This window comes from Zeugodacus cucurbitae, chromosome 5 (genome assembly GCF_028554725.1).
Source record: "Zeugodacus cucurbitae isolate PBARC_wt_2022May chromosome 5, idZeuCucr1.2, whole genome shotgun sequence".
Taxonomy (NCBI): Eukaryota; Metazoa; Arthropoda; class Insecta; order Diptera; family Tephritidae; genus Zeugodacus; species Zeugodacus cucurbitae.
This window is the reverse complement of record NC_071670.1, coordinates 60,175,137-60,194,329: the sequence shown is the minus strand read 5'-3', so window position 1 is coordinate 60,194,329 and position 19,193 is coordinate 60,175,137. Positions and strand designations below refer to the sequence as shown.

General features: G+C 32.0%; 4 protein-coding genes across 5 annotated transcripts in view; 1 reads left to right on the top strand and 3 right to left on the bottom strand.

The window, feature by feature from the left end:
* The window catches only part of LOC105209931 (partitioning defective 3 homolog), a 128,786-nt gene extending 127,583 nt beyond the window's left edge, over window positions 1–1,203 (bottom strand). Inside the window, exon 1 of one of the 2 annotated variants that reach the window (XM_029038886.2) lies at window positions 566–1,203. The gene's annotated coding sequence lies outside the window, so the exon portion shown is untranslated. The remainder of the gene's footprint in view (window positions 1–565) is intronic. The other variant, XM_029038888.2, reaches the window with a different exon arrangement.
* A 524-nt stretch (window positions 1,204–1,727) lies between these two features.
* LOC105209932 (uncharacterized) lies at window positions 1,728–2,773 on the top strand. The gene is made up of 2 exons (XM_011180599.3): window positions 1,728–2,232; window positions 2,290–2,773. Exons 1-2 carry the CDS (start codon window positions 1,845–1,847, stop codon window positions 2,658–2,660), a joined length of 759 nt encoding a protein of 252 aa, XP_011178901.2. The 5' UTR covers window positions 1,728–1,844; the 3' UTR covers window positions 2,661–2,773.
* A 294-nt stretch (window positions 2,774–3,067) lies between these two features.
* LOC105209933 (proton-coupled amino acid transporter-like protein pathetic) lies at window positions 3,068–7,372 on the bottom strand. Its single transcript, XM_011180600.3, has 5 exons — window positions 7,230–7,372; window positions 6,777–7,137; window positions 6,144–6,598; window positions 5,895–6,070; window positions 3,068–3,926 (listed from the first exon to the last, which is right to left on the bottom strand). The coding sequence occupies exons 1-5, from the start codon at window positions 7,322–7,324 to the stop codon at window positions 3,682–3,684; spliced, it is 1,332 nt and encodes a 443-aa protein (XP_011178902.2). The 5' UTR covers window positions 7,325–7,372; the 3' UTR covers window positions 3,068–3,681.
* Window positions 7,373–7,495: 123 nt separating this feature from the next.
* The window catches only part of LOC105209938 (neutral amino acid uniporter 4), a 62,573-nt gene continuing 50,875 nt past the window's right edge, over window positions 7,496–19,193 (bottom strand). Inside the window, exon 8 of the transcript XR_851611.3 lies at window positions 7,496–7,637. The gene's annotated coding sequence lies outside the window, so the exon portion shown is untranslated. The remainder of the gene's footprint in view (window positions 7,638–19,193) is intronic.

The following is a 19,193-nucleotide window of genomic DNA, read 5'->3' as shown; positions in this document are numbered from 1 at the left end:
CTAAGTGGTAGTAAGCCAGGAGAACTCGAATAATGCCAGATTATAGCACAATTGGGAAGTGCATGTGCATGTACTGCGGATGGTTAGCACTTGACAGCTGCATATACTGCGTGTAATTACGAATTATTGTAGGTAATGCTGGCCAAAGAAACCATTTAAATATAAAAAAATAGTTAAATTATTATTGTATAATAATAGAAACCGCATATATTAATTTACACTCTGTTTCTAATTATGCAGTAAAATATAGCAGCTTATTAGCTAACAATGTATACAACACATGCATGTAAAGCTTCCAATAACACATTCGCCATAAACTTTTGAAGAAAATATGAATCACTAGAATATATCGCACATAACATTGCAAAAGGAAGCACACATCGTACACAACAAATTGCTGGCTGAAAAAGCGATCGGAGTGCGCGATTTAAAAAAACTGGATTTTCCAGCACAGGTTTAGGAACGGAAAAATGTGCCCATAAGTGAAAAAAAAACATAATAAATGCAGCTACAAATGAAAATTTTGTGTAGTAACACAAAGTAAAATAACAATTTATTTACACACTTCACTTTATTAACACTTGTCGTTTTTTTCTTATTTTTCTTCACCGCTTTTGCATTATAAACGTTTACATTCAGTTTCGTCGCCGTTGGTTTGACGTTGTCGGCACTTATGGCATTTTTTTTATCAATTCTTAGTTATTGCTTACTTTCTTTCTTCATTTTGCACAATCTCACATACACGTTCGTTGGTTAACTTTTCGCTTATATTTTATTGGATACTTTATGTTTCGCTTCCACAATTATTCACATAATATATATACATATATATATTTCTTCTTCGTTGCACTTTCAAGTTGAAAACGCTTTTTTGTTTCTTATTGCACTAGCAAGTGCATTAAATTTGTTAGTTTTCGTTAAATCCGATCAGTAGATACACTTCATACACTACACACTAGGAAAATTTGAAATTTTCAAATATCGCGTTCTCCGCACACGCGCGCTTTACTCCCGTTCGCACTCATGTCAACAACTCGTTTGTCACTTGGCTACCATGGAATTTTGCCGTTTACCTTGTTTCGTCATTTTTCACTGCTTCGTTTCTACTCGTTTATTTGTTGTTTTTTTGAAGCCACAATTTTAACGTCTATTTCAGTGCGCAGCGCAGTGTTGTTGTTGCACGCTCGGTTTGCTGTTGTTTACCTACCTGTTCTCTGCTTGCGAAAGCAGCAGCAGAACTAGTTTTTGGTGACAGCCAAGCAACTCGTTGGCTCCCATTGACAGTTGGTTTGCTCGCTAGTTTTTTTAGCGTGTTGCCAGTATTGGAGGGAATGAATCGCTGATTTGGATTTATTTAGGTAAATTAGAATGAAAATACATGCTAACTGTACAATAATATTTCAATATTTTTGTTGTTTTGAAAAATATATATCTATTAATATAAATAAATGAAAATGTATACATTTGAAACTAACATTTTTTAACATAGAGCACAGTGGCAGCACTAACACTTCCCATGATTGCAATTGCAAGGCATTTTCCTATTTCAAATATATTTGTCTAATTAAGTAAAAATAATAAATAAAATCAAAATCAATTAATTGATTTTAAATAGATTTATTAAATTCAAGAGTTTAACAGAAATTTTCATATATATTTCATGTTATATAGTTGATTATTCGAAAACTTGAGTCCTCAACTGCTGCACCTACCTTTTTTATTATATGCATTGGTAACCCCAATTGTCAGCTGTCAATTTTGTTGTGGTTCGACGGCGTGCTCTAAACTCTTAAAGATTCCTAGTGCATTATTGAAAATAAAGTATATTTAAATTAAACATATAAATGATCGTTAAAATGAAACAAAAGAAACGCCATTCAGGCTTACCGCCACCACCACCCGCAGAAGAGTTGGAGGAAATGCCACAGGATGACAATATGCAGAATTCGAGTGATGAACAATCGGCGCAATCAGATCTGGAGCAAGAAAACACAATAGCAACAACTAGCAATAAAGGGAACACTGTTGATGAAGCTGGTGTTGATGATGACGATGACGACGATGAAATGGATTTGGGCAATTTCAGCGTTAAGCCAAAAAAGAAACGCAAGAAGGGCATCATTTACATATCGAATATACCCAAACACATGAATGTCACGAGAATGCGTGAAATCTTAGGAGAGTATGCTAAAATTGGACGCGTGTACTTGCAACCAGAAAAGCTACCAGGCGGTAAGTTTAATTTACTTTCCTTTAAGAATTACACTAAACTATTTTAACTACTTGCAGCCAACGATAAAAAGAAGAAACGCAAACGCTTAGCGCGTCACTTCACAGAAGGCTGGGTTGAGTTCGAGTCAAAACGTGCGGCCAAACAAATTGTTGAGCTGCTAAATAATAAACAAATCTCAACACGTAAAAAATCACAATTCTACGACTATATGTGGAGCATGAAATATCTGCCACGCTTCAAATGGGTGCATCTCACAGAGCGTATGAACTATGAGCAAGCTGTGCATAAGCAACGTTTACACACTGAGGTGTCACAGGCGCGCAAGGAGACTACATTCTTCCAGAATAATCTTGATAAGAGCGAGTACTTGAAAAAACAAAGTAAAAAGGCAAATAAAAGCAAAAATGCGGGCGCACAGGAAACGTGATGAGTTACCGAGTGTAGCAATTTTGTGTGGAAAATAATATGTTTAGTGAATTATTGTGTTTTTAAGAAGTTAATAAAATAAAAAGTACAATTTTTTGTAATGTTTAAAAGAAATGCAATGCGGGTTTTGTTAAAAGATTATTGTCAATCTTAAAAAAAAAATGTGTGCTATAATATCACAATTTTTCCGTTGGTTTAAAATTGAAATTTCTTGTGTTTCCGTATTTGATTGTGATTTGATATGCTAAATTAACTAATTTATAATTAGGAAAATGTGAAGGACTGTATTAAATTATATAGAAGATAGCTCGAGCGATACTCGATACCACAAATTTATAACTAAATTTTTTTACAAATTTCTCCGTGATTTTTTTGATAATATCCGCTATTTTGTATCATTAAAAATACTTTTTCATTATTTTTAAATTTATTGTTGAGCTTTATTTTCATTTTATTTAGCATCTTTCTATAAAATACATACTTATCATATGGAAAGCTTTTAGACTAGTAATACATATTTTTCTTAAGAACTAAATTAAATAATATTTAACACTAAAAACAAATTCATAAAAATAATTTAATTTTTTAAATCAAATTTTTTAAAACAGAGTAACACAGTGTTTAACTTAGCACAGCTTCATGTTATATAAAACTTTTAGAACTACAAATACTTAAATTTATAGTTTAACTAATATTAATAGACTATTTGGCACTAGTAAGGCATGGAATTCGCAATGAAAACCCTCAATTATTAAAAATATATGTTACTTGTAGTCGATATTCAATAGTTGCGCGCGAAAGGTATTCACTTAGTATAAGTACACTTAATAACTAAGTATTTACACATATAAAGTCTATTTACAAAAGATTGTTTCTCATGGACATAAATAGTTAAAAAATGTACTAACACTACACAACGCAATTACAAGTATGCTTAACATAACGATTGCAAATACTACATACATACATACACACACAACTGGATATCGACTTAATTAGTATTTTGCTGCCACACAACATATTTAATCATAAAATGCCTTTATTATCTCTACAATACTCTGATAAGTGCCAGTTGCAATGCCTAACACGGCAATCAGTATAATCGCCATGTTCTTCAGGTACACCCAAGTGGTCAGAGCTTTGGGCACTCCAGCACGCAGCACAAAATCAAGTATCACTGGTATCAACAGCGCCAATGAAGTGGAGCACAGCGCTCCGATTAGCGAAATGAAGAGACCAAGTTTAGGCACAACGACAGCAACACCGACTGCAAAGAAGACCGCAGTTAATTATTGTATTAACAGAATATTATTAATTTGCTATTGATATTGATAAGATAATAATAGGTTTTGGTTTAATATTGTTGTATTAATGTATATTAAGGTAAAAACATTGAGGTTAGGTTCGAAAATTTACTGGGAAAAATAGTTTAATTATGTCTATAGCAAAAGAAAGCGATTATTTCCTGATCAATATGTAATTAATTCCTATAATAATATTTCATATTACCCTAATCGAAATGTTTGATTAATTTCGTAGACCCGTCGATGAGATTTAATAATGATATAACAAATGTATTTCTTGCCAAAAATGAAATCCGTTCAATCTTTTAAAAATACGCTTACATATCCTCTCAAGCTTTGGATATCACCCAACTAATTAATGGCTTAGTTTTTACATATCACGAATTAGCTCTATCGGCAGCAGCACGACGACTGCTGCATACTATACCATCCTTCGCAGTTAGATCACACACTCCTTCCGGGTGGAGGAGAGAACAGAACGAGGAAGTTACTCGCTACGGGCACCCGAATTGCGACAGGCGATAAGTCTACTGTGAGGTTAGAAAATCAAAGGGTTCAAGACTCTGATAATCCCCCCAAGGAGTAAACTCAGGGTACTGTTGAGGCACGGTAAGCTTAAGAAACACATACATATCTTCGGCTTAGTCTCGTCAGACAGCTGTCGCTTCTGCGACATGGAAACGGAAGCCTGCCTTCAACTCCTACTGGAGTAGTATTTTCTCTCACTGAGGAGCGCATCCACTCTCTTACACCCAGCACTATACTGGAATTTTTCAGGGTGCTAGAGCTAATGGAGATACTGGAGGTTTCATTGGAGGGCACAATAGAGCATAGGTCGGAGTGCATACGTCAATTTAAATCTAATCTAATCTAGGTACCACATACTATATATCATAAATAATTTCCAGCCATTCATCTATCATGACTCGGCGAACACTCTCAGGTTCACTTTTACATGTCATTCAGTTTTATCTATAGTTGCACTCGGATGCTCTTTAGAACGCTATCAGGAACCACTAGCTATGCTATATTGCGAAAAAAATTCCACTCTTTCTCACTATTTACTCCCTCGTCTGGATAAATATTTATAACCGCTAATTACGTTTACGACTGGATATTAAAATTGACTTTATCGTCATCATTCATCGCTACCCATTTCATGATTTGTGCGAAATTTTTTGGTATCATAAAGAAATTAGTGCATAATATGGTGCAATAAAACACTACACGAATGATTTATCAACTTGGGTATCCGCTACACAGCTATCTATGTAAATACTCGTATATACATATGTAAGAGTTTGCTTAGTGCGAGTACTTAACAATTTATAATACCAATTGCCACACTTTATTATTGAATTAAAGCGCTAAGACAATAAAAGATAAACTAAATGACAAATACGCAATATTCATTGAAAGTTCTTCCTTTTGAAAATTGCGGTAGTTTTCCATTATATTGAGACGCCTTCGGGATACAGGGTCAGCAGTAGAAATTGAGTGTAGATGACGCATACGTTACATTGACAGCTGATTAGTGACAGCTGTCATAAATTGAAATTATTGATGGTTAAAAAAGGCAGCTATTGGCATTAAAGCTTTGGAAGCAAGAAATGGGCACGAGAAATTAATGTTATATGCGCTAATAAGCATTTTTAACGGTTTAGTGGTAAAATTAGAATTAATTTATAATCTCGAAATATTCAAAATTTAAGTTTTGAACATAATACTAAACTTTGCTCCACCTGAAGAGCTTCATTCCTATAGAAACTGAGCTCGAATAAGCGGAATTGAGATGAATTTAGATCATTTAAATCAATTTCCTCTCAGCAGAATCCTTTAGGGTAACATTTAAACTACAACAACCATAATATCTGTTACTTCTAGATGTCCCTATATACTATATTTTTAAGACTTAAAATCTCGCTACTTACATGTACATAAAACCATGATGAAACGCAAAACAACTTGTATCGAAATGGGATACTTTTGTGCCACACCGCATGATTCCTTCATAGGTTTCCAAATGATCTTGATCAGAATGAAGAACTGTATGGGATAGCCGAAGAAAACACCCATGGCAGCAACGATTTTAACAACCTGTGACATGCTGTAATGAGAAAAAGAAACATGAAACATAAATTAATATAAATACACTCTCCTAACAATCCTTCTCCACTTACACATCTTCCGGATTCAAATTCAACGTAATGCTGCCCTCAACTTCCTCACCCCAACGCATATAACCAACGATGCCAGTGAAAATGAAGATCGCCGTTATTACCGCCATAGTCACGTTCAAAACACCAAAGGTACTCATAAAACTTTCCGGGTTACGCATTTTATTACGTAACGGTAGTATGAGCGCTATGCCTTCGTATGAGAAAAGCGCTGTGCCGAAGAACAATGCCATCTGTGTGCCATTCGTGACGAGATGGCGTTCACTTACTGGTGGCATGGGATCTTTAAGTGCGATCACCAGCGTGGCGAGCAGACCGAAGAGTAACGAACAGTTGGCCAACATGGAAACGGGTGAGATGTACTTCAAATTTGTAAGTAACGAAGGTAACATGGCCGGCAGCAGTGCGATGGCCATTGTAGTTGTTGGACTTATGTCGATGCCGTTTTGTTGGAGGACCTGTGGGGGTGGATGGGTAGAATGGAATTAATTAATGATTCGAAGCAAAAAGCAAACGGAAACGCAGAAGATCAGTGGGGATCTCATAAAGCAGATGTCGACAATCGAACTGATTCCTAAAACTCTAACTACAGATTCTCAAATCGGTTTCTATCCACCACATTGAAAGATCACTTACCTGATGTAGATTATCCGTAATGAAAACGAAATATATCGAACAGAAGCCAAATTGTGTTACACACAGAAAAGTCTCCACAATTGTACGCATTAACTTGGACAACTTCCGTATAGGTCTTGGTCCATATTCGAAGACTTTTTCCACCGTATCAGGGTAGTCGAAGAAGTCCACACCCGGTGTCTTCCCCACCACCTCGATCGAGCCGTCGATCAGCATACGTTCGCAATGCACGCAAATAACCGCCAGAATGGGCATCAACACAGTTGCGCCGACCAGGCCGCCATTCTTGAAGCAATCACCCATCGCGAAGAGACCAGCGCCCACGCTGCCTTTGAAAAGATGTGTCGCCGTTTCCAAGTTGCTGGAATGAAATAACAGAGAGGGGTTGGAGGTTAAATTGGGATCTCAAGTAGTCTGTGGTGGGGTTTCTTGTTAATATTGGTATAAAAATACCTTGTACGGTGAGTCTTCTTGCCGCCATCGCCTTCAAGATCCACTGCATTCTCTTTGGCATTCTTGCCATTTCGCACCTCCACTGTTACGCCCATGTTCCGTTACTTTTCTGCTGCACTGTTTGTATAGTTAATACACTTAGTTCTTGTATTCTTATCTTATACCACTCAGTATGCGAATTCCTTTTTTATTATTTAATAAATGTTTTTTTGTGCTGAGTCTATCTTTGGTAAATATATAAGTGTATTTTTTTTTCAAGTGCGCTGTTGACGGTGGAATTCTTGTGTTCACGTGTTTATCTTGTTATTGCGATTTTTTTTTGTACACTTGTCTGGAATTTCACTAGTTTACTTTGACACCTGTGACAGCTCTTGAAATGTATAACGGATAAATAGAGTTAAGCTCGCGCTGAAATGAAAAGGAAAACAATTGTATGGGTTTAGTCGCATTCCTGTTTGAGTACTTTTTTTTCTTGGAAAAGAGTGATAATAGTTATGATTACTTTGGTGTATGATTGCTGGTGGTGAGTACTCTCTTAAGCATTCTTAATAATATTTACTCAGTGAATAAACCAAAAATATATTTCTAAATGAAGTACAGACTTATATTCCATTATAAGAGAAAATGAATTTCAAAATTCTTGAAAAATAGCATATTCATCTCTGGGCTTTTCGCTAGAAACGTTCTTTCAAACCAATTATTCATCATATAGCTTCGATTAGTTCAGATTATGAGCATTATGATTATAGCATTATATCAATAAACCAATCTCCTGAGTTATAAATAGTTATTCTTCAGCGAAAAATACTCAAGTGTAAAATTTTTGTTCGAAGTTGTCTTGTCAATATGAGCTAATGTAGACTATACCCTCAATTTTCGATAATAATTCGGTCCAGCGACATCTATTGTGTCAATTTTTTACAGACGTTGGTCCCTTGCTTAGCGGTCGATCTGTAGGCATTGACAAACTTTCTAATAAGAATACTTCAGCCATACGGTGAAGTCTATTTTCGCTCCCATTGAACCTAACGTTCGACGTAAGAACTGCATTGGGTTTAAAAATCATAGTGTTCTAAAACAAATTAGAAAAACATCTAACTAAAAGTTGAAGGAACTGAAAAAAAAGCATTCCCAAATATCAACGAAATTATCAGAATAGTTCAAAATATGGTCCTGTTATAAATTTAAGCAGTGGGTCTTAAAATTTATCTAAAGCTCAATGCCAGGTTATACGAACTTGTGCCGAAAACTTTAGGCAGGGATTATAATACTCGTAGAGAGAATGTAGAGCACAAATTTTTGTCTTAGGAGAAGTAGAACAATAATGGAATCAACAAAATAGAATCAAGACTGCATTTATTTTGACCTTGCATTATTTTGACCTTGCCGATACATTCACTCATGACGTAGAGGGTCATAGTAATTGAGATATATTTACCCTGGTCAACATTCTAGAGTTTGGAATAAGATTCCAAAAAAACTTTAAGTTATTTTACTCTCTCAAATCGCGTAAGAATAGTCTACATACTTCCATTAAACGAAATTATTCCATAACGTTAAAGTCTATAAATCAAAAAACCCACATTTCAAGGTAGTTCGATAGATAAAATGCATTTGTTGCTACAATTACCGTACGATCTCGTCAACCAGACAAGTTCTACATTAACGTTAACACGTTTACTTTGTCCGTTAGCCATAAATAACTTGAATATGACAATTATAATACAGTTATATACCAAGAAATATGCCAAATGACATGCTACCCTATCAGCAACGGGTCTGACAATTGATTGACACAACAACGTGATCGTAAATTATCGACTTAATGTGCTGCACTAAACGATAGATAGATAACACGTAAGTGAAGTGTGCAGCGCTATCTTAACAGTTATTATTTATTTATATATAATAGGTAAATATGTACCTTTTTTTGCAGCCACTTTCGCTTTCAATGATTAATTGCACACTAAACCTTCATATATTTCAATTAGAATTTGTTACTTTGCATACTACCGAGTTGTGCTCGTGTTCTTCCTGCATTTTAACCATTCATAAATTTCACTCTTCTTCTTCTTCTTCTTCGCTATAGATAAAAACGCCCTTGGTTCCATAAATTAGCGTGGTGGCGTATAAAAAATTATGAATGAATTTTGCATTTTTTGTTTTTTTTTTATTTTTTGGTGATTATGCGAATATTTATGACCGACAAATTCGTGAAACTTATCGGTTAAGTGCGGTTCGTATGAGTCAAAATGTTGCAGTTGAACTCATATTTAGAGACTAATGGATGAAAGAGGTGTTGTGGGATTCAAAAATATAATATTTATTTTATTTATTTTTATTATTTTTATTTTCCGCTCGAAATTTTATAGAAATTAAACTACAGTGCAACTTCTCTAACTCGAATGGAAGTTCAACTGTATTTCCTGATAATCAGTTTAATAGAAATTCTATATTGTGAATCCATTTACATGGAAATCACCTAACCTTATTTATAATGTTTTGTAAATTTATTATAATATAATAATTTATTCAAATTATTGATTCATAAAATCTGGTATTTTACTTTTGAAAAACAAACAAATTTGAAATTTGAACTCTCTTCACCTCGGTAAACAACTTCAGTTTAGTAAACTTGAATTCCTGTTTCACACAATTTGAGTCTCATTATAACAATATTCCGTTAAGGCCTTGTTTGTTTACAAATAATAAAAAAAATACTCGAGTCTGTTGACCGAATTCTAAAAAAAAATATTTTTTTACAAATGAGAATACAAAAATAAAAACTCAGACAATATTATATTTTATGAATATTTTTTAAAAAGCAAATGCATGAAGTGCATTTTAGTGAGAGAAATAAAATTTGTTTTTTTTTTTTTGTTTGTACCACTTGTGTCGTATTGCACAATTGGACTATTAAAAAAGTTTACTCGTAATTTTCATATTTTCATGGAAAAATGAGGCGCTTAAAATATAAAAAAAACTATATAATTATATAATTATGCAACTATGAACAATAACAAAACAAAGCTCATTATTTTTTACTTATCTTATTGTAATACTGTTACACTTTAAAAAAGATTTCTATTATTCAGTAAAACATTGAGATTTTAGCAAGTTCTTCTAACTTGCTAACTTAATATAGGTATCTTCAACGACAAATGTGGTATAATATTTTTTAATTGGAACATCCATCCTTTCCCTAGGGATCTAATTTTTTTTACCCTTAGCCACATAGAGGTCATTCACTGGCTGATATCGAACCAAAAATGTACTAAATATGGATATAAAGCGGAAGATATTCTCTATTAAATATATAATTTAGACACATTTTAAGGTAGAGTTGCCACCTTTCGATAAATTATTACATCAAAAAATTCCACACATAAAACGTTTAACAAAATTTTCTTAAAAATCTTCCATAATTTTTTAGAGAAGAGAATGATAATAAAATAATATAATGGAAAATGATGGAAAACGAAGAGTTGCCAACTTTCGAAAACAAAATTTTGAGAAATTTATTTTATTTAAAAAAATATTGATTTTGACGAAAATTTAGATGTATTTTAGAATAGAGTTACCTCCTTTTTGAAAAGTGAATTGAGCAAAATATACTAAATTGTGGCACTAATATATGACATTCAAAACAGAATTGAAAAAAGCTAGATGGACCACCCTAATATTGCATTTGTGCACGTAACCAATCGTATTTACAGCTATATTCAATATTTTCACCAGCAGTTAATTATTTTTACTTTTTGTTATAATATTATTTGTTGCCAGTAAGGTTTTATACCACACATATTTAACCCTGATTGTTTATCAACAACGGAACCACACTACGGTTTAATTGGTTTATTGCCAGTTTTATGAACAGTTGGACCGTTGCTTTATTATATACTCGTATACCCATTTGGCATATGAGCACATTAATTTATGTTTCTGAATTTCCCCTTAAGGAAAAACCTCAAACCAGTTTGAAAAAACTACAATTACCTGGCTAAGATCGAACTAGTCGGAAAGTCAACAGACTTAGACCAATATTTTTGAAAGTAGTTTCAGTAGGATGAACTCTATGTGTTATCGACGACATAGGTTCAGAAAGAGATCTGAACTTTCGCGAAGAACCAATATTTCTTAAAGAAAATCATGAACCAACTGAACTAAATATAAATAAAATTTATATATTATTCTGAGCTTCTAGATTGACCCATTATGTAGTTCTGTACAAGTTTAAAATTGGTAAATTTCTGGCCGTAAACTATCAAGATTGATTCTTAGAACATCAACTGGTCCGTTACTTGCATGAGAGAAAGAGAGAGTCAGTAGACTAGTTTGGCATATGATCCATAAAAGTTGTTCAGTAATTTATTACTAGTTGGTTTCACTATAGATTATCTAAGAAACTCACGTAGCGCAGAAGGCGCTTAACAGTTTGATTTAGTAATTAACTCAAGTGGACGCAATAAAAAAAGGTTTCCTGTTTCCAATGGAGCAGGCTGGCATACGCACTGTTCCATAAAATTTTATGTTCACAGTAATAAAAAAATATATTAAATGTTTTCACTGAACGTGATAATACAAATGTTCTAGTTCTATTAATTAACATGTTCTTTTTTTTTAACAATAAGCACACTGGGGGATTTCCCATGCTGTGTAATTCACCAATGAATTATTTAATTTTTAATTATTTTAATGGAAGTACTGATCGCGATCAATATTTAAATGGAAGTACCAATTATCAAAGTTATCTGAAATATGTAGAGGTATAGTAATCTCAGCACTGCATTTTGCACGGTCAGTTTTGAGAGACTAAAGTAGGTAGAAGGTATACTATATTTATTCTCTCTCACTTTTTCGATCATCCAAAAGAACTTCAACCATCGATCACTTGAATTGAAATCAATCACATTAGATTTGTGTAGATCTCAATACGCTTCATCGATATTTGAATATTGCATATTTGTTCAGTATTTTTCCAGCAACACAAAGAAACTCTCCAAATCTGTTCTATCTATCAGGAATCAATGTCGAACCTAATCTATCGAAAATATTTTCTTGAAATGTCCTTTTCTTGATAAAACTCTTAATTAATTTAACATAACTATCAGCGAGATAAAGTTCAGAAACCACTCTAAGTCATCAGCTGACCACAGATATTAAAAAATATAAAAATGATTTAAATTCCATATACCATAAATAAATTAAAAAATAATAAACAAATCACTTAAGTTAATTTGATTTTTTAATCAAGAGTTTATCTGCTACACATCGGTCGAAACAAATAAATTATCTTTAATTAGTATTGTCGAACAACACCATTAAGTGTCCAACAACTTGAAGATAATACTCACATGACACAAATGTGGTCTAAATACTTACTGACGCTACTGTAATACGCTTAATCAGAGTTTTGCGCGTTTTTACTAACCGCAACCAATTAACGTTGAAAAAAAGTTCATGATGAATCGAAGTTTTCCGCAAATTGATCAAAATAAGTATATAACGTCACAAGTTCGTATCTCAATAAGTTACCTCATAACTGTAAAACACGAGTGCAAAATCACTTGCCTCTGTCAATATCATTGACAGCTAAGTAAATAGAAATGTCGGTGGGTCATTCCAGCTTCAATTTGTTTATGCACAATATTTAGTTAAATAATTTATATTAATTTTGGCCTACTGTGATTTTCGATTATCATCAAATATCAACGCTAATGAGAACATAAATTTCGTACTTTAATTAAAGTGTTAAATGTGTGGTGATAAGATTCGCCTCAAGTGTTTGCTTTTATTGTTGTTAGGCTACATACTATTGGTGAACTATGAATGAATGAAAAAGATTAGATTTTAGAAAGTCTCATGAGATGATACCAAATGGAGAAAAATTTGCAATTTTTCAAACGAGATTTTTTAACAGTCCGTTTACAACTGAGTACCATCTGTTTAACGTTTTTTAGAACCATCATTAAGTATAAATCACCTGTTACCAGTTTACCAGAAGGAGCCGGTAATTTGTACTAAGGTTAATAGTCTTATAAAAAAACACACATAAAATGCCGATAAGATTTGAAATAAATTTGAAGTGGTTTCGGAAATCAGCGACATAATCAAGTACATACCTATCAAAAATTATCACAAATTGGTCGGTTCATAAATAATCAATGGGAAATATGTATGGTAATGCACACGAGTACATGACGTATTTCACATAATGAAAATACTCGTACTGTTTTGAGATGATCGGATCAAAATTTGGTGTTACTAACGCTGAAAATTAAATTAAGCAACGATCCATTAAAAGTGATCTTAAGAAATCAGTGATCTTCTTTAGTTCTATCGTAGCACTTTTCTGACTTTGAATCCTTGCCGGACTGTTATTATGACAAACGCTGTAATTCTCAACCAACTAATATGATTTCTCGAAACATTGATATGATGGTCAAAGGAATTGTTCTAGGAATCTAATTTTAGAAAATGTGTATATTTAGATCGAGCACTATAGAAGAAAAACGTTGTATTTTACGTCACGCTTTTATATGATAAAGTTAGAAATGAAGAATTGTACACTATTTAAATTATATATGTATGTTTAATACTGGATGTCTTTTCTATACTTTTTTCGACCATATGATATAAATATTTCTAGATTTAAGGACATCAGGTTATTATAAACAGAAGACGCGCTATGTTTCGAAGTGATATCCAACAAAATAGAACTCAAAAAACATATTTTAATATTTTAAAATGATATTCTCTGAGACATGACCCACATTTATGATAAGCTTTGGTAAATTTCCTATGAAAATGTATGTATGTATGTAGACTGACAGCTTCTTTCAAAGTCCGAAAAATTTCTTGTCTAGCAGAAGTAAATAAATTTGGACACATATGTATGTAGATACATGCAAATATGTATGCACAGTGATACTCAAACAATTTTTTCCGACTATTTAATATGTTGTGATAAGATTATTCATATTTGCGTAATTTGTGATAAAATCTAAAATAATAATAACATCAATGTCAAGATATAATTTGATGATTTTGCATTTCATAACCAAAAAGTCCCTACTATTATACCTATACATATAATATATAAAAGTATATGTATAGACTAGGCTTCCGAGTTATATGAAAATTTAAATGTGATTCAGAGAACTAAAATGGTTATTTTCGTGTAAATTATGAAAGAAAACATGAATATTATTGGAGAAAAGTATTCCATAAACATTTTAATGGAGCATATTCTGGTATAGAGTTACCGCATTTTGAAAAAAGAGATAGAAGAAAAATATTGAGAAAGTTATGGCGGTTCAAAAACTCTGGCGGAAAATATTTCAGAAGTCCATAATTCAGATATATTTTGACTAGAGTTGCCACTTTTTGTATACAAGATGATTCTGAAAGTATTTCAGATTTTGTATACAAGATGATTTAAAAATATTTAGGAAGCATTAGAGAAGTCTCCAATTGAGACATATTTTGCCAAAATTGTAAAAAAAAATTCTAAAATTATTTCAAAAATTTTTGAGGAAACCAGAATTTTTAACAACCGGAAAAGGGTTAAGTTTATACACAAAAACTAAAATTGACGATCAAGATTCAATCGTGATCCTCACACGATCTCAAGTACATATGTAAGTATATCTCACGTATTTCGAAATCAATTTATAATAAATTTTAGTCAACAATTTTTTAGGTTCCCACTCTTAAGGATCAACTCCATATAGAAGATCCATAAAAGTTTTCAACAAACAACTATAAATGTTAGCCGGTCTCTGAAAGTTTGAACAGTTATTGTTATACAGTTAAACTTTCATAACTCGAACTTCTATAACTCGAAGTTCTCCATATCTCGAACTCTTGGAATGGCCAATAGAAGTCATATTTCATAAAAATTACCTTTCGTAACTCGGAAGTCTCTCTAATTCGAAGTTTTTTTGGTGGATTATGGTGATTCGAGTTACGGAAGTTCAAATGTATTTATTTCTTTATTTAATCTTTGGACCCAAGTGGTCTCTGAACTCACCATAAGCACGGTTCTAACTCTATACTCTATTGGACACTGGTGTTGATATTTTGGGGAAAAAAATTAAATATTGGCTTGAAATACATTTTAATTGCATTTTACGCCTCATAAGTCCTGTATTAGAAGCAATTACAACAAAAACAACAAAAAATATTGTGCAACCACCGATATAAATATTCTTATTATTATTCACTTGTTTACCTCTTTCCTTTTTGTTGCTTTGCACAGTTGCCGAGTTTAATTAATTCGACAAATTACTCCAACAGATTTGGCTATTAGCATACCAGACATGTTCTATTGCACAAAAGCACACACACAAACGCGACGAGTTCAACAAACGCGTTAAATTTTAGCAATTAATTGCAACTTGAAAAAAAATGCACGAAAAATATACAAAAAACAACAAAAATAACAAAAGGAGTTTTCTTGTTGTATTTGTATTGTGTTTAAAATTGATTTGTCAATTGATTTATGGCGTTTTTGCGTTATCACGTTTTCTTTTTAATTACACCTTTTAATTAACTCAGCAATTTGTCACTCGCAGTTTTTTTTAGTATTTATTGGAAACAATTGTCATTTCATTTCAATTCACGCGTTAGCGTTAATTTTCACTTAAATTTTTTGCAAGTTGTTCGCGCCTCTAAGCACCAGCGGGAACTGAACCGCACCAGACACGGTTGCGCTCATATATATACATACAAACAGTAGCAGACAAATGTACAAACATACATACAAGCGCTTGCATTTAGCTAAAAGCGACACATATGTGCGTCGCAGTGTGACTCAAACTCGGCAGCGACGCGTTTGGAAAATAACTCAAAACAAACTCAATTCCAAAACAAAAAAAAAAAAACAAAAAAAGTAATAATAATAATTATTATAAAAATGTCTCAATGCGCGCTGATAACGTGTTGATTACTGACTGATAGCTAAAAAGGTGGGAAGGTGTCAAGAGAAGTACACACACACACAAACACATGAAGATGTATGTGTGACTCGTGCATAGACAATGGCGGCGAGCCAATAAGCCAACCACCCTGACGAGATGTGCAATGTGCAAAACTTTTTTTTTTGTTCTTGTTTTTCTTTTGTTATTGTTTTTGCAAAATTTAAGTAATTTATTTACATTTTGCCTTTGACTTTTAGCAAACTGTAGTGCGTGTGTGTGTGTGTGTGTTTCTCAGCCGTTGCATATTTGTATGTATATGGCTGTGTGTGTTCTGCATGTGCGAAAGCAGGCGATCGTGACGAGTAGGTATGTGAGCATGTGTGTAAATATGTTTGTAAATAAACGCACGCGTTGCACACGAACTAAGTGAGTGGTGTGTGCGGAATGTGAAATAAAATAAAAATTTAGTGCTGTGAAAATTATAATTTATTTTAAGATAAAATAATTTTAGACAAAATAAAAAAATTAAATTGTAAATTAAAACAAATAAAAAAAATCGGAAATGAAATATATTTTGATGAGCGATTTTAAGGGGTTATAAATTAAAAATTTAAGTGAAAAATAATTACTTTCAGTTTCACCATTTGACTTAATTTTTATTTAAATGGTCACGCTTTGCCATTTAAATATTATTTAAATACTGTCATATGTAACCACGGTTACGCTTTTCTATCAGTTGAATTCCCATTTGTTTATCATTTTGCCAAAGAAATACAATTTATTTGTTTACATAAATCAGCTGTTATTCTTACTAACATCCCTGCCTTATAATTTTTTGGATGCTTAAGTGCAAAGTTAAATAAAAATTAAAATTAAATGGAACTTAATTTTCAATTAAAAAATTTCGTGAAACCGGCTATTAGCCAGCTATTAAGTTTTTCAGGCAGCTCCTTGTAGATATATAGTTAATTATAGTTATTTAATCATTTAATATCTGTCTGAAATACTTATTACTATATTATTTGAACATCAGGAGGAGATTATTGGAGAATTAAGGTTATACATAGATCGATGGAAAAAAATATTAAAAATTATTAAAATTATAAAAAATAAATTAATAATTAAATTTTATGAAGGTTGCCATATAATTGTTTTGTATAAAATAATTTTTTTTTTATTAAAAAATATTCAATGAAATAATTTTTTCAAATTTTCAAAAAAAAAATTAAATAAGGAATTAAATCAATATTTATTCCTGTTTGCTATAAAATTTTTCCAAAAAAAATTAAGTAATAGAAATATACAAGCAGAAAAGTGTTGAAACCTTTAAATTGAAGCAGAATTTCGCAAATTTTTGAAGTATTTTAGTAAACAGCTTATAACATAAGAACCCCTACTAACTAAATACAAATACAAAATATACACGAAACCAAACAATCGAATCTCTAAACACGAGGTGTCTTCAAAAAATAATGGAAATTATGGCTTTTTGAAAAAATGAAAATTTACTCAATTGTCTACATTATAGTTGTCACCTTTAAAGGGTGCCCATTCGCTGATATTCTTTTATGCCAGCGATTTTTCCAATCGTCGAAACACTTCTCTAATTCGAGTTTTGAGATAGCCTTTGGCTCTTTCAACTATTTTTTCTATGATTGTAAAACGACGGACCTTTGACGTACTCTTTATTTTTGGAAATAGAAAAAAGTCACTCGAAGCCATGTCTGGGGAATATGGTAAATAATTCAAGAACAAGCAATGAAGTATGAGCTTTTAACAAACGAAAATCGCCAATCTCATAAAAATATGTACGTCTAACCTGAGCGCCTGCTACAGATGAAGTAAGCAATGAATGCAGCTGAAAAACGAACTATTGTACTTCAATTAAAAAAAATTGTCAATTGGACTCTGCATATTTTAAATTTTACAATTCCCCCAATTTTTTAACACACCACATATATGGTAACTGGTATTAAGACATTTTTGATTGAATATTCATTAAGAGCAAAGGTTGATGGACGAAATTTTTAAATCAAAAAGGAATGACTTTCATTATTTATACATTTTTAGGCTATCATCAAAATTATAAATATAACACTAGATGTCTACAGTGACTCAATATCCATCTCCATAGGTACGTAATAATATATAAATACATAATTATGTACATACATATATACAATATTTAAGTATGTATCTAAAAATATTGGCACGCTACAATTGTTTTATTTTTGTTACTCATACGCACGCGTGTCCGTAGCTTTAAATTTGTACGTTTAATTCACAATTTTGCTTTTACGCGCTTTGCATTCCAATTACGCTTGTTTACGTTTGGAAAATGAAAAATAGCAATCAGTGTAAAGTGAATGAATTGAGAACGTCATTAAGTTTCGATATGCGTACATTAAAGCGAGTAATTAAAACTAGTATATGCCATAGACATTAGGGTGGTAGCTGTTGATTGAGCATTTCATATGATCGTGTGGTTATTTTAATGATTTTTATACTATATATTGTTTACAAATTATAAAAAAAAAATATTTTAAATTTTAATAATTGTATATTTATAAAAAAAAAAAATAATTTTCGTTAAAAATTAAATTTAAATTTTAAATGAAATTTTCGGTTTTTTTGGTAATTTTGTTAACCAAAATATATTTAAAAATATTAGTTATAGTAAGTATTAGGTCTACAATTTTGCTTCCGCCGTTTTCTAATAGATGTATCTAGGGTCAAGCACTGGTCGATTGAATCGATTAAATCGTTTTATATCGATCTTGGACATTTGTGTCAACATTAACCCCAAAAAAATATTTGTAGATATCTGTTTACATCACAAACTTATTCTCAACTGAAAATATCACTTTTTGAGCCGAATTCTTGACATTTGAGGGAAATTTTGCTATTCTTTTTTAATTCCAAAAAAAGTGCGGTTGAGGCTCATCGACATTTGTAACCGTTTTTATACAAAAAAAAAAACTTTAATTTACAAAAAAAAAACGGCAAGCAAAGTTTTAGACCTAATATATTTTGTATTTAATAT